General features: G+C 46.5%; 1 protein-coding gene across 10 annotated transcripts in view; it reads left to right on the forward strand.

The window, feature by feature from the left end:
* Positions 1-16,427, forward strand: part of ADAM11 (ADAM metallopeptidase domain 11) — a 108,515-nt gene that overhangs the window by 15,796 nt on the left and 76,292 nt on the right. For 6 of the 10 annotated variants that reach the window (XR_005555195.1, XR_005555196.1, XM_039331568.1 and 3 more), the window contains exons 1-2: positions 1,684-2,117; positions 3,172-3,383. Coding sequence is in view for 7 of the 10 variants with exons in the window: in XM_039331568.1 (XP_039187502.1) it covers positions 2,054-2,117; positions 3,172-3,383 (276 nt within the window). In the remaining 3 variants the exon portion in view is untranslated. Of the gene's footprint in view, positions 1-1,683; positions 2,118-3,171; positions 3,384-16,427 lie in introns of those variants that run through there. The other 4 variants (XM_039331564.1, XM_039331565.1, XM_039331571.1 and 1 more) reach the window with 4 other exon arrangements.

Here is a 16,427-nt window from a genome sequence, read left to right on the forward strand (position 1 = left end):
GAGAAGCCCAGCTGAACTTCGCTGGGAGCGCAAACTGACTACTAAACTTGACCGGTTGTACCCGGACAGATTGCCTCCTAGGGGTATACAACCCAGGGCACCGAGGCAATTACAAGTGGGTGCCCCAGTATGGACCCGTAACTACGGGCCAGGTCACTTGTGGGTTCCTGCTGTAGTTTGCAAGGTTACAGGTCCTTTGTCCTACGAGGTCTCCTTGGATGACGGTTGTATCCTGCGACGGCATATCGACCAGCTGCATACAAGACTGGACTTACCTTCAGAGATTCCTGGTTCCTTTCCAGAGGGGAGGGGGACCCCTATGGGCAAAGGGAGGAGTGTTGGCAGCAACCAGGCCCCAACAGAGAGGCCACAGACGGCCTATCACAAGATTCCGCGAGTGTTCCGAACAGGAATTCAGGGGAACCAGCTAGCACACAGGCTACAGTGCATACTCCAGCCAGGGAGTCACCCCGGGGCATAACCATTACACACTTACACCTTTCAGCACTCCAGTCAGGGAGAATAACCGAGAGCATCTTAATAACTCAAACATTGCAAGAGAGCTGGCACACAATCAATGCAATTGGCCCAACTTCGCCACCGTCCCCAGAAAAGGACACTTCCACAGGGAAGTGATAGAAGGGCCAAATCCAGATCCTGAACCCTTTGGTTCAACGGAGGGGGCAACTGAGTTTTGGGACAGTACTGAAATTAAAGACAGTCCTACTATGGAACTGGGGAGTGGAGGAAGGCAGCCTCATGCTAGGTCCAGTGTGGGCTCGAGAGGCTCTTCAGAGTTGCCCAACAGTGGCAGCCTTCTAGAGGGGCCAGAACGCCTGCAACTAGGCAGGTCAACCAGGTTAGAGAGAGAGCAAAGTCCTGGTCTGACGAGCCCGGTGGGCAAGCAAGCAGGCCAGGCAACGGAGCATGGTTCACGGGGGCCACCAGGGTCTGAGAAAGGGGGTGAACCTATAGCCTCCTCTGGACAAGGTGTACCTGGGAATTATCAGGGCCTATGGAGATCACAGAGAGATAAGAGGTCTCCCAAATATCTTGAAGATTTTATAACTCTGCTGGCAAAGCAGAAACAGTAAGAGGGTGTTTCTGTGGAAGCCGGAAAAGGGGACACTGGGAATTAATCCCCAGAACAATAGCATGGTACCATTGAGCAAGGGTGGGCACACCACGCTTGTGTTGAGATCGCGTGTAATTATTCATGTAGTCTTAGCTGGGGGGGAAGGGGTGTTGTGTCCTGAGCCTGCAAAGGCAGGCTCGGGACGTTGCAATGGTCCCGGGCAGTTGCAAGCTGCCCGGGACCAGACTGGCTGGCGCCAGCGCTTGCGCACCTAAATGTTGCTTTTTGGCCCGGGGATCGTCTTTAAGAGAGGCTGAGAGGTTTGTTCTGCTCAGAGTTGTAACGGGGGCTACTGAAGACCAATAAAGAGTTCCTGAAACCACAGAATGTCTCGCGCCGTCATTGCCATTAACCGAGGACTCAACAGACACCTTCCTCCTTTGTGAGTTTTACTGCCTTCTCTCAGGCTTGTCTATACACAAAGTCTGTGTATGGAGCTGGAGAGCAAGCGAGCACCAGACAGCTCTTCCATGCTAAAAAGGAAGGAGGAGGGATCTTTGTAGCTCACGTGTCCTTTTCTCCCTTGCTCCCCCCCCCCCCCGCTTCAATTCTCCACGGTTCTCCCTCACATCACGTTAGGCTCTTCTATCTATCTCTGCCTAATCAAGAGGAAGAAATTTTTGTCTTTCTCCTGCCCGTTTCCAACTATTCACTGGTTCTGATTTGCCTCTGCAAAAGATTCTCATTGCCTGCCCTGAACTGCTTTTCTTCCACTCCTCTTTTTCCACCCTTATCTTTCTCAGCAGTAATCCAGAAGGAAGAGCAAAGAGGAGAAGCAAGAAGAGGTAAGGCAAGGACCAGTAAGAACCTCAGACTTTCAATGCAAAGCAAAAGAAAACGAAGAAAGGGCACCACAATCTGCCTCCCTTGCATGCCAGACCAGCTGGTGCCGACTCTGGCTCTGATTATGAAGGCATTATGAGCTGCTTGCTCCAGAACTGGGTGTTGACAGCTTTCTGCTGCTTGCTGCTTTGTCATTCAGGTGAGGGAAAAAAACTCTTTGTTTTAGCCTCCCAACTTTCCCCCCCTCTTATCCCCCTCCCGCATTTTTCTTTGTATTGCTTTGGAGTAGTGAGTGCTACATGAGGTAGGAAGCTGGGTACAGGCACTGGACTACCAATCAAGCAGTCGGAGTTACATTGCATACATTTCTCAAAGTGACAGGGAGCACCATATTCCAATACTGCCTCCTTTCCCCCCCCCAACAATGGGTTTCACTACTCACCTTTTGGAATGGGGCACATGGGGAGGGGGATACAGCAATTTACTGATTGTAAATATATCTCTTATTTAAAATCCATCCCTTCTTTATAGACACATTTTTACATTCCATCAGTGCTAGGACTGCAGTCTTTTCTGCTGCATCAACACATTTTCTGCAGTTCCTTTCTGAGGTGGAGATGTTTAAGCAACAGCTGGGGAGGGTGGGTGTAATCTCCTGTCAGGTTTACCTGGGATTGGGGCAGGGGATGGAGGTTCTTCTGGCATTTGCCATTCAAGCTTATATGGGTGACACCTGTGCTCATAGATTTTTTTGATAAATATGAATGAATTGGATGAAAGAATCTGGGGAAATGAGAAAAAGACTGAAATGCTTGGGAATGGAGTAACCGAGGGTTCAGCCTAAGTATTTTAGATGCTGCTGGGGCCAGTCCAAAAATACATGTGATTATAACAAACAAAAGGAGAAACAGTCCTTGAGTACATGCAGAGTGCATTCACTTCATTGTTGTCCAGTGGCCTAGAGTATATCAAGGATTGAGAGGTAGTAGGTGTGGATTCCAGGAAAACTTTAACCTCAGCACCTGTCATTTTTAGAATGTAAAGTAGTGAGCATGCCCCCCAAAAAGTGAATCAGGCTTAAGGTTGTGTGAAAGGGCATGGAGATGGCCGTTTTGAATGTGGATTGGCTTTTCTTTACACTAGCTATGTTCAAATGTTACTGCCAAGCATTGACTTCTTTTAGTATACATCAAGGTTTGGCTTAGCTTGATTGAGAATGCATTGTTGATTTTGTTCTGTTTTTCTTCTTGGAGGTTTTGTGAAGGCAGATCCACAACCTGGTGATTTGCGGAGGTGGGTTCCAAATTCCAATTGGCGCAAAAGTTGGGGTATTTCAGAAATCATATATCCCACCAGGCTGATGAAACATAATTCTGGGGGAGAGATCCAGAGGTATCAGCTGGACACAAGAGTGAGAAAAGAGACTGGTGGCAGCAGAGGAGGCGACAGAAAAGGAGGAAGCCCTGTAAGTGATCCCAAGAAGCTTCTCCCCCATTTCATAAGCTGGTTTTCTTTTTCTTCTCTCAGCTTTATACTAAGATTCCTACCACTAAGGCACAGGTGGCTGTGGGAGGAGAGAGCAGACTCCAAGCTGTTCTGTGAAGCCAGATGGTATACACATGTACTGGCTGGGTGGCAAGAGTTACTTCCAACTTTTTAATTGGATACTAATATTCACTGGTGCAGCTGTTTACCCAGCCGTTTTAGACAATTCAAGCATTTTTCCAGGATAAGAAGTAAAATATCTCAGCCGGGATTCCATCTCCTGTCCCCTGTTGCTAAAGCCAATTCTTGCCAGCATTCTGAGTTAGATATGTCTATGAGAAGGGACCTTGGACAAGTTATCCTTGTTCAGCAAGCAAAAGATGTTTTCACCCCAAAACATCACCTATATTTATCTTTCCTATGGAATCAGTAGCAATAATGGCTAAGCTCATATATCTTGCTAAGCTATGATTTACTGAATCATAACTTATTAAATAAAGTACTATTGTTTGAATTTACATGGCAGAGTGTACTATAAACCAATGGCTTTCCTTTCTGCAGACCACTAAACTGTCATAAAAAATACTGAAACTACTACCGTGTTTCCCCGAAAGTTAGACCCAGCCCGATAGTAAGCCCTAGCTTGGTTTTTGGGGGTGGGACTAATATAAGCCCTACTCCAAAGCTAAGCCCTAATTTTGGGGTGAGGCGTATCCCTAAAAAGCAAGTTAGGGTAGGGGTAGGGGGGTGAAGCTGCCCCATGCACGTGCACCCACTTACCTCACCAGTGGGACCACCACAGCCAAGCTTCCCACACCCTGACATCTGTCGCACCGCTACTTGACTTCTGTGGCAGCTTGCCACCACTTGTGGCTGGACACCATGTGGCGCATTGCACTGTTGCCACTCCTCCTGGCAGGACGCCGCATAGCGCTTCGGGCCGCTTCTGCTGCTTGCACAATGCTTTGGAATGCTTCTGTTGCTCATGTGCTTTGGCCCAGTTCTGTTGCTTGTGGCAGGAGGCTACATGGCGCTTTGGGCCGTTTCCTCTGTGTAAATGGCCCAAAGAGCCACACAGTGTCCTGCCGTGAGCAGCAGAAATGTCACAAAGCACTATGCGGCATCCTGCCGGGAGGAGTGGCAATGGTGCAATGCGCCACATGGCACCCGGCCACAAGTGGTGGCAAGCAGCTGCAGAAGAAGTCAAGGAGTGGTGCGACAAGTGGTGGGGCATGGGAGGCCTGGCTGCTGTAGTCCCATGGTGAGACATTCTCCGAAATTAAGACCTAATGCCTCTTTTGGAGGCAAGAAAAATATACGACCGGGTCTTAATTTTGGGGAAACACAGTACATATGCCAAGGACTGGCAATATACTGACTTTGGGCTCTGTGGCATATACGTTCCCCAGATGGGATCCCTAGGAGCCCAAATTAAGTAAAATTAATCAAAGAACGAAGGGCCATTTCTGATGATATTTTGGTGTTCTCACCTAAAATACCATAAGAAATTTGCCAAAACTACCACACTCTTGATAATCTCTTGAGACTGATGGTGTATAACTATGCAAAAGATCATGGATGGGGGGTAAGTGATATACACTGCAATGTTCTGGCACAAATCCTGCTCCTTGTGTATTTTTAAGCAGTGCAATGTGTCATGATCTCACAACTCATATTTTGTCAATTTGATGTCATTGCTAGTTGCAGATGCTTTTGTGTATCTCTGTAGTTTATTAGTGGGACTGCAGCCAAGAAATTAAAAGACGCTTGCTCCTGGGGAGGAAAGCTATGGCAAATCTGGACAGCATACTAAAAAGCAGAGACATCACCCTGCCAACAAAAGTGCGTATAGTCCAGGCCATGGTTTTCCCAGTTGCAATGTATGGCTGTGAAAGTTGGACCATAAGAAAAGCTGAGCGCAAAAGAATTGAGGCCTTTAAACTATTGTGCTGGAGAAGACTCCTGCGAGTCCCTTGGACTGCAAGGCGTTCAAGCCGGTCAGTCCTAGAAGAGATCAACCCCAACTTCTCTTTAGAAGGCCAGATCCTGAAGTTGAAACTCAAATACTTTGGCCACCTAATGAGAAGGAAGGACTCACTGGAGAAGGGCCTAATGCTGGGAAAGATTGAGGGCAATAGAAGAAGGGGACAACAGTGAATGAGATGGCTGGATGGAATCACTGAAGCAGTAGGTGTGAACTTAAAGGGACTCCAGAAGATGGTAGAGGACAGGAAGACCTGGAGGAACGTTGTCCATGGGGTCGTGATGGGTCGGACATGACTTCGCAGTTAACAACAACAACAACTTATTCAGGAATTACTAATGGACCATAATTAATAAACATACTAAGACTTTCAATTACTATCTGCTTGGCTCACCTATGGCCCCAAATTATAGACTGATCCCTGACAATCAATTATGGTTTAAAAAGCATAATTGTTGTATTCACATGCAAATTCTAAATCCAAGCTAACAAAAATTTACTTGCAAGACTTGCATTGCTCTGTTAGAAGTTGCTCAACTGATTTGATTGTGCCTGGAAAAGCAGTCGATTGTCTCCCAGTTGGGTGAGGTCAAACAGGATGAAAGCTGGAAGCGTTGCTTTTCCATGGTAGAGACAGCCTTCAGGAAGACTTTTCCCACCCAACTTTTCCCACTTTGCAGAAGATGAAGATGGAACTCTTTTCAGAGGGCATTTAGAACATGAGCCCACTTGACAGTGGTCAGTAGATTTTTCAGTATTTTTTTTCTGTATTACTATATATTTGTGTTTTATTCCTCTTTGTAAGCTGCCATGTATCAGTTTAGATCAGTGTTTCTCAACCTTGATTATTTGAAGATGTGTGGACTTCAACTTCCAGAATTCCCCAGCCAGTATGGTTTAAATTGTGGTGGATAAAAAATAAATAAACGAACACAATTGCTATATTCCCATAACAAGCTGTATCTCCTCCAAAAAACTGAATCATGGCTGATGGCGATGACTATATTTCTGTAACCTGCTGAAGCACAAACTTGCCAATCTGTTTTAATCTAGTCTAATACGCTATGTGAACTTAACTGTTTAGTCATTATTACCTGGGATATAGGTCGTGCCCTATAGCTAAGGTCATCACCCCAAAAGAAAATAATATGGTCTGGATAATGGGATCCAGGATTTTTTCTCCACTCTTTGGGGTAGATGATAGATCAGTGATGGCGAACCTTTTAGAGACCGAGTGCCCAAAAACTGGCCCCACCCCCACTCCACCCCCTGCCCTGCCCCCACCCTGTCTGCCCGCAGGGCCACTCACCACCTCCAGGACCCGCCGGAGATCGCCCAGGCAGCCCAGCAGCACCATGGTGGCTACGCCCTCTGTCCACATCCTGCAGCATCAACTGTGCACAATGGGGTGTGAGGCCAGATTCTTGTCTACGCTGCCTGGCTGCCATGTTCTTGGCTGCGCTGCTCTGCATGGGCCATGCTCGGAGGCGACTCTCCTCCAGGGAGGCTGCTGGTGAGGAGGGGGTCATGGGGGGGAGGCAAGGCTGGGGCAATGGCACATGTGCCCACAGAGAGGGCTCTGAGTGCCGCCTCTGGCACCCATGCCATAGGTTCGCCATCACTGTGATAGATAGTGCTCTAGGATCCAATCTAAAGAATTCAAAGTTATGGAGGTCATGGAACAGTATAATATCTAAGGAAGCTAAAACTGCAACTCTCTCACCTTTCAAATAGCAAGTATCAGTAGCCTAGGATGATTTCCACTTTCCTGTTTTCTTTATTTTCCAATTTCATCTTTGTCAATGTTTCCTGAAGTAGTACTGTTTGTAATTAAAGATGAGCTTTACATACTGAGCCCAATATAAAAGCAAAATATTACACAGTTTGTTCTCAATTTGTGTCCATGATAAAAAGAAATGATAAAAGGCTAAAACTGCTAGAACATAGAAGAACTATTGTAATTGCAAGACGTCTCAGCCATCCATATTCCTTTCCAAAAACTCTTTAAATCTGAGTTTCTAGATAGCTGGATTCCCAGATTTACAGGCAGGTATTTTGAGGTCATCATTTATGAAGGAGCATATTAAGTGAATAAAATCTTGCTCAAAGCTGATCAGCTTTGCATATAGGAGCATTACAAACTTTACAGATGCATTTCTGACTTAGCATTCATGTAGACATTAGATCATTTAATGCTTAATATCAATACAGCCATCTTGATTGCTGGATGTGCTTGAGGCGCACTATCCAGTTAACTGAACCATAGTTTACTGAATTTGCCCAACTCTCTATGATTGCATTATGCATGGAACCAAAAGCTAGCCAAACATTTTTTAATGTGCAAATCCAATCTCTGGACTATAGAAAGAAAAACAGATAGAGCTCATAGAACATTTGCAGCAATGCAATAATACGTTGTGTTGCAGTCTTAAGTCTTTCTAGATTGTTCTCCCATTTTTGATGCTCACCTCTGAAATGAGAACTTTTTTAAAAAATGAAAAATTTCACACTCACATTTACCTTCACTCTCTTGCTCATACCTTTACTATCATTGTTGGATTACAACTCTTATCATACCTAGCTAATTGTATTGTGCCTCATATCTGAAAAGCATCAGGTTAGGAAAAATTAGTCTGAGTAGTCCAACTGAGTAGATATGTCATATACTTCCTGATGTCAGTTCATTTTTCATCCTTTTGTATTCTGCTGTCTCTCCTTTCTGTTCTTTTCTAAAAGGCTGTGTCCACATAGAACCCTGAGACCCCATCAGACCACATTTTAGCTTTGCATGTATACCCAGCCCAAGTGAACTCACATTGGGTTTACTAAGAAAAAAAGGAAGGTTGATAAATTGCAATTAATTGTGCCATACAAATTCAGCCAGTAAGAATAATGACTTTGCTGATTTTGGATTCAGAAAGGTGGGAGCGTAGATAAGATTGTAATATCTGTATTATGTTGCCATGATGCAAATGGTGTGACTTACATTCTTGCATCATGAATGTTTCATTTGTGTGTGGAGGTGATGATGCACAAGCCAATATTCTGATGCACGGAGCCAGATATGGACATGTATGGCTGTCATAGTTTCTTCAGAAAAGATACGCTTGACCTTTGTAAGGATACTTGCATAGCTATTTATAGTGTAATACAGTGGTAGATTTCTACAATGTCTCAAAACATAAAACATCATTAGTTAAATATTTGTGGGAAACTTGAGCATTCCTATTGGATCTCATCCGCTCATATTTTCATCTTTTTCTTGTTTTACTTACCTCAATATGCCAATTACATAGATAAAATTAAATATCTACCTTAAAGCAATTGAGGGAAGGCTTATTTGCAAAGCTGCCTTTGTTTTAAAAGTCCTGCCAAACATAAGAGGCCATGGGATGGATATTTTTGACAGTTTTTCTTCTCTTTAAAAATAAAAAATAAATTAATTATAAAATTCCAGATAATATCTACTTCAACTACAAAGTTAAGAAGGTTGCTGTACTCTTAATAATTTCAGAGGGGAGGCAAATTGTTATACACAGGGAATTGTTTTTTTAACTGAGCATTCACAGTTCAGTAAAGAAACAGAAGTTCTTCTTTGCCCACAGAGTAAAGATATGTTAATAGATAGGGTCTGCTTTAATGTATCTTGTTAGATATTCTAGGTAAATGAAAGCTGTTGTTGTTATTCTCCCTTAATTCTTTGCTAGCAATCCAAATAGTTTTAGAAATATTTGGATTGCTAGCAAAGAATTAAGGGAGAACTGGAATAGCTGTTTCGAACTCTTTAGTTCTTTTCAACCAGACATACCCTTCTGAGATTCGAACCTGGGCTGTCTGCATGTTAGGCAGTTGTATTAACCTCTAGGCCACAGGCATTGTCTCACTTTTGCCAGCTGTGTTAGGGAGGGAATATATATAGGCCTATCTCAGACATAGTATCGATTTGATTTCAGACCATTACAGTAAGGCAGATATCTCAACAGAGTCAGATAATTTTTTTTTGTTTTCAAGTGCTTATATAATTACTCCATACCGTACCCTACTGTACTATTAAGTGTGCAATAGCATTATGTCTGAAAATATACCTAACCTTAATTTAAAAATGCTTTATTGCTAAAAATGCTAATCATCTGAGCTTTAGCAAGTTGTAATCTTTTTTTGATGGAGGATCTTATAAAAAAATGCAGTATCTGTGAAATGCAATAAAGCGAAGCATAATATAATGACGAATGTCTGTATAACTCAAGAAAGTGAACAGACTTAATAGCTTGGCTCTGTTTTCCGTACAACAACAACAACCCTGTGAGGGCTGAGAGAAAGTGACTGCCCCCAAATTACCCAGTTGCCTTTCATGCTTAAGAAAGACTTAGAACTCACAGTCTCCTGGCTTTTTAAGCCAGCATCTTAACTATTACGCCAAAGTTAGGTGGACAGAAGAAATTCTCACTCAAATTCACACATTTAAGAAATTGACGCCTGGCCATTTTTAATCTCAAAAGATATATTTCCTATTTTGATTACTTCCTAGATTTAATTTGCAAAATATTATTTCTATGCTATTCTAGGATCTCAGTGTCTTTTATATCATGTCTTCTTCTATGGCAGCTGTTCCAAGATGATAGCTTTGTTAGATAGGGTATAGGATTGCTCTATTCCCCAAGTATAGGGTAGTTTTAGAGAATTTTTGTTACCTGGAATGGGTTTGGCTCTGCCTTCCTTAAGCAGGAAGAAATAGAATTAAAATCATTGGTCACACAGGTTATTTTGTTTTGTTGCATTTTACTTCTGGTTGTAACCACTGATAGGAATTAACGGCGGCATTCTGGGACTTTAATTTCAGAGAAGAATATTAGAGATGGGCAATGAAGTATTTTCTGGCAGGACTTGCAGAACTGGCTGAACTTCCCTATGCAAAAAGACCCACTTGCAAAATTAGAGTGCTTCCAGATGGACTGCTCAATGTGCTGCTAATCGAAAAGCATCACAGAGGTAGTCTATCAGTGGTAAAAATAAAAAAGAAAAGAAAAGGAGGGCTGTAATACAAGAGACAGGATGACTGTGCAGTGAAAGCTTTGTCAAGAAACACTTGTAAGGCTACTGAAGAGGTAGTCTCAGAGTGGAAAAGTTATTTCCTTCAAACCCATGAATGTAACTTGAGTCCGTCTTTAAAAGATAAAATAACATTTACCATGCTTCAGTATTAAATGCATCCTATTGAGTCCAGTTTCCAATTAATTCAGTGTGACAGACTTGCCACTGATTTCCTTGTAACATATATTTAGCTAAACTTAGTTTGTGAGCCAGTTTGAGAGCGTTGTTAAAGCACCAGGCTAAAATTAGGAGACCAGAGTTCTAGTCCTTCCTGAACACAAAGCCAGGTGGGTGATTTTAGGCCAGTCACTTTTCTCAGCCCTAGGGAGAAGGCAGTGACAAATCACTTGGAAAATTGCAGGAACTACACCATTCGCCAGGAGGCAACACTGACTAAAAGGCACAAAAACCCTACAATAAACAGTTATCTTAATTTGGACCCAACACTGTCAATGTAAAAAAGCAAGAACACCCAGGTTTTAGAACAATGGTCCCCAACTTTTCCAGCTTCATGGCACTGGTAGTTTGGGGGAGGAAGGGGATGGTTTCTCGCATGTGCCCACTGCTTGCGCAAATGGAGCTTTATGTACTCACCTGCTGCTTGTGCAGCTTGGTTCCCAACAGGCTGGAAATTGGGGACCCCTGTTTTAGAAGGTTCCTGTTGAGTCCGTGGCGGGAAAACAGACACGAGAAGCAGCTGGAGTTCTCAGTTTCATTTATTCAGTGTTCAGCTTACAGGAAGATGGCTTCAGCCTCGCCCAAACGCCTCGCAGCCTCTTATATAGGCAACTCCCGGGTAAATGGGTTACTTTTCCCGCGCCAGCACCCGCGCATGCGCACGGCGCTGGCGACAGCCTGTCTGGTCCCGGGCAGCTTTGCACCTGCCCGGGACTGCCTGCAAACGCCCGAGCCGTTTGCAAGGCTCGGGACATAACACCCCTTTCCCCCGGGCTAAAACTACTACCAACATACAACATTTATTTTATATGACATTTTGCTCCCCAGTGCTCCCACTGATTACTGGCTTTTGCCTTGCCAGCAATGTTATGTAATCTTCTAGATACTTAGGAGATTTCTTTGCTCTCTGTGACCTTCTTAGCTCTGGGTTACTGGCATAAGTCCCCTGACTGGAGGGAGGCGTGAGCCTGTTCTCTCTATTGTGCCCTGGTGTCTTCCAAGGACTGTGCCCTGATGCCTGGCCTGCTTGCTTGCCCACCGGGCTCGTCAGGCCAGGGCTTCTGTTGCTTTGTGACCTGGTTGACCTACCTAGCTGTAGACCCTCAGGCCCCTTGAAGTGATAGCCACTGCTGGGCGTCTCTGTAGAACCTCCTAGGTCAGTCCAAGACCTGTCAGGAGGCTGTCCATTCCCTGAACCCCATTCTGTGTTCGGGCTCGTGTGGGTTTCTGTACTTTCCCAAAACTCAGGTGTTCCCTGATTTGTGCTAGGGGTGTTGTAGTCGGGACTTGGTTCCTCGACTAGCTCTGTGTATGTTTGACCCCCTGTAGGATTTGGGGTAAGGTCAGGCCAACCTTGGGAATTGTGTGCCAGCTGTCTTGCGGGGAATGATTTGTTGGGATGCCCCCGGGTATCCTCCGTGACTGGAGTGCTGTGTGATGTGTGTGGAAAGTGAGTATGCCCCCGGGGTGACTCCCTGGCTGGAGTAGGCGTGAGTGCCTGTTGTGTGGGTAAGCTCCATGACTTTCTTTTCGGAGCAATTGCAGAACCTTGGGACGAGCCGTTTGTGGCTCTCTCAGTGGAGATGGGCAGTAGCTCTTGCCCTTCCCTTTGCTCCAAAGGGTCCCCCTCCCCCCTGGAAAAGACCCAGGAGTCTCAGCAGAAAAGTCTCGCCTAGAGCGAAGTTGGTCGATGTGCCGACGCAGGACACGACCGTTGTCCAGGGCAACCTCGTAGGAGAGAGGACCTGTGATCCTGGACACAGAAGCGGGGACCCATGTATGACCAGGCCCGTAATTGCGAGCCCAAACCGGGCACCCACAAGTAGTTGTCTAGGTGCCCTAGGATGTGAGGTAGATGAAGGCAGTCTGTCCGGATGCAACCGGTCAAGTCTAGTAGTAAGTTGGCGCCCCCAACGAAGTTCAGCTGGACTTCTCCCTGTAGAAGTGGACGGTGTGGTGCGATAAGAAAGGAGAAAGTCAGCCAACCTGTGATGCCAGTCCCCGTAGGTGAGTCTCTTCAAGGCGTCCTTTGCGATGCGCACCATGCGTTCAGCCATACCGTTGGTGGACGGTGAAAAGGCGCAGACGTGGCATGACGAATCAGGTTTGCCTGTAAGAAAGCTTGGAATTCGGAGGAGGTGAAATTGAGGGCCGTTGTCGACACAATGACATCTGGCAGCCCGTGTGCAGCAAAAATCCCCCTCAGTACCTGAATAGTCTTTGCAGTGGTGGTGATGAGACAGGCACAACCTCAAGCCATTTTGAATGGCTGTCAACAAGGACCAAGAGAACTGGCCCTGAAAGGGCCCAGCGTAGTCAATGTGCACCCTAGACCATGGGGACTGTGTTTCCTCCCATCTATGCACGGGAGCTTGGGGCATCTCTGGGCGAGATCGTTGGCACAGGTGGCATGCATGCACCTTAGCCTCAATATCCTTATCTAAAACAGGCCACACAAGTGGCTGCGTGCAAGAGCCTTCATACGAACAATGCCAGGATGACCCTCGTGGAGGGATTCTAAGACCCTAGTCCTCATTGAGGTGGGAATGACAACTCTGTTTCCCCAAAGCAGACAACCCTGAGAAAGGGACAGCTCGTTCCTTTTGGACCAGAAACTCTGAAACTCAGGAATAGGGCAGTGCTCAGGCCAACCAGACAAAACCCAGGAACGGACACGTGAAAGTGTGTGATCTGTACCTGTTTCAGCGGCAACATCCCTGGCACTAAGAGGGAGCCCGGGCAAGGCTTGGATCGATAGAATGTTGACAGCTGGCGCAGGGTCAGCTTCTACTACTGGCAGAGGCAATCTACTGAGGCCATCAGCATGGCCCCTTTCTTTCCCAGGCTTGTGGAGTAAAGAAAAATCATATGCAGACAAAAAAATAGACCACCTAAGCATTCTGGGGGAAATGATCTGGGGAATTCCCCCCCCCCCCCCCCCCCCACCCCCCACCCCCCCCCCCCCCCCCCCCCCCCCCCCTGCCTTACGTGTGGTAAACAGTCCCATCAGAGGCTTATGTCGTGAAGACCGTGAAATGCTGCCCATAATAGAAAATCGTGGAATTTTTAAATTCCCGCAACAACAGCCAAGCCTCCCTGTCTATCTGAGCGTAGTTTGCGCTCGCAGAGACGTGTTCTGGAGTAGTATGCATAAGGAACTGAGTTCCACTCAGACCTGAGGTGACTCAGGACAGCTCCAACCCCAGGGGGAAGACGCATCACAAGCGATGCACACAGGAGAGACTCGTTGAATGTGTGCAAGAACACTGTTAGAAAGCTGAGCAAGGCCTTGACTCTTTAAAGCAAGCCTCATGCGCTTTGTGACCACAGCCACACAGCCTGTTTGTCCTAGTAGCCTGTGAAGAGGCTCAGCTACACTAGCTTATGTGGAAGAAAAGAATTGTAGCAATTCAGGAGGCCTAGAAAGGCCTGAAGTTCGGCCTTAGACTTTGGCCTGGGTGCATCTAAAATAGCAGTTAGTTTGGATTCAGCAGGATGAATCCCCGCAGCATCAATTTTGAATCCCAGAAATTCAGTAGAAGGCACCCCAATCTGGCATTTGTCTTTTCTGAGCTTGAGGCCTGATTTCCTGAATCTTAACAGGACAGCCCTAAGCCTTTCAGCTAGAATGTGTGTGGAGTCTCCTGACATCGTCAAAGTAGGGGCAGACCCCTGGTATACCTCGTAGTGTGTTTTCCATTACGCTTTGGAAAATCCCAGGAGCGACATTCACTCCAAACTGTAGCCTTTTTACTTTAAAGGCTCCCCTGTGGGTCACAATGGTCTGAGCTATGGCAGCATCATCATCAACAGGCAGCTGTTGATATGCTTGAGCTAGGTCAAGCTTTGCAAAAACACGCCCCCCCTTGAGAGAGGCCAGGATGTGACTGACCACAGGAACAGGATAGGCATGTTGCTGCAATGCCTTATTGAGTGTGCATTTGTAATCAGCACAAATGCGAATGTCCCCATTTGCCTTTAGAGGCGTGACAATGGGGGTCTCCCAAGGACTGGAATCAACAGGTTCTAGGATTCCCTGTTGAATCAGTTTGTCTAGTCAGTGTCAATCTTACTTTTTAAAGCAAAAGGGACCCTTCTTGCTTTAATCCTAATGGGAGTGACAGTGGGGTCTAGCTTTAAGGACACAGGTGGTCCTTTGAATGTGCCCAGCTGGGGGCTGAAAACATCTGCAAATTCTTTGCAGACTTCCTGTAGGTCGAGTGTTTGTAAGCTGTTGAGTCCTGTGACGTGTATCCCCAGGGCCTCAAACCAATCGAGTCCTATGAGACTCGTTCGTTCACCCCCTACTACTAATAAGTCTAGTGGACCTTCAAAACTCTTGTATTGCACGTTAAGGGTGGCCTCCCCCTTAACACACACTCTTGAGTTCTGAAAATCTGTTAATACAATATCAGAAGGCCTTAACTTGGCCTTAGACCCACTTCTGGAACAAATCTTCCTAAATGTATGCAATGAAATGATGGACAGGGCAGACCCTGTGTCTAGTTCCATAGATAATGGAACCCCTTGTAGCTTCACGTTGAGTGACAGCTTTTTCTTCATGGGCTTGTGTGTGCCTGTTCTACAGATGCTTCTTCGCGAAGCGCAAAAACCTACCCTATTCTGGCTGGGGAATCTGGTACCCTTCAGGCGTTCTTCTTGGGGTTGTGCCTTTCGTCGGCCCAGGCACACAGCTGCAATGTGCCCTTGTTTACCGCATGCCCGGCAGGTAGCGGAGCGGAACTTGCAGTCGGTTCTCCTGTGGCGACCTCCACAGCCGATGCACTTGAGCGGAGCCGAAGAGCTTCCCTTCTGGTTCTCTTCCTTCGCGGGGTGTAGACGGTCGACTTCCTCGTCCGGATCCTCCTCGGAGTTTCGTCGGACGTCTTCCTGGTGCACGGACGCACCCTCTGCACTGTTTCTGATCGGCCGCATGTTTTTGACGGCGCCGCCTGCTGCTTCTTCTGCGGTGACTTCCCTTAAGGCGTCTTGGAAGGATAATTCTTCCTTTGCAAAAAGTCTCTTTTGTAGCTCTCGATGCCTTAACCCTCGAGGAACGAATCGGTCCCTCAGTCGTTCCTCGAGGTCCTTGAACTCGCAGGGCTTGGCGGCCTTCCGTAACGCGGCGATGTATTCCTGGCTGACTCACCGGACCGTTGATCCCTCTGTTCGAAGATGTGGCGCCATGAGATAACGGACACCTTGGGGTTGAAGTGCTCCTTCAGCAGCTTCTTCAGGTCTGCGTAGCTTACAGACTCTACTGGAACAGGTGCTGCAAGGTTTTCTGCGATTTCGAAGGCGTCTTGGCCGCAAACGCAAAGCAGGGTGGCCGCCTTCAAGCTATCTTCCCTCACTTGGTTTGCCTTGAAGTAGTTCTCCATTCTGGATACGTAGGACTCCCACCGCTCTGGATGTGAGACGTCGAATTCCGAAAGCCTTCCGATGTTCGCCATCTTCGGATCTTCAGGAGACGGGTCTATCAGCCAGCCTACCCCCGAATGCGCACCAGATTGGCGGGCAGCTGCCGAGTCGACGCCGTTCCTCTTTCGCCGCTCAGGACTCCTTGGGTAAGCTTACACTTCTTCCTTTCCAGGTAGTGCAAGGCATCCCACCTTCGTCGCCAGTGTTGAGTCCATGGCGGGAAAACAGACACGAGAAGCAGCTGGAGTTCTCAGTTTCATTATTCAGCGTTCAGCTTACAGGAAGATGGCTTCAGCCTCGCCCAAACGCCTCGCAGCCTTTATATAGGCAACTCCCGGGTAAATGGGTTAC

Source organism: Crotalus tigris, unplaced genomic scaffold, assembly GCF_016545835.1.
Source record: "Crotalus tigris isolate CLP2741 ecotype Arizona unplaced genomic scaffold, ASM1654583v1 scf7180000024437.13266115, whole genome shotgun sequence".
Lineage (NCBI taxonomy): Eukaryota > Metazoa > Chordata > Lepidosauria > Squamata > Viperidae > Crotalus > Crotalus tigris.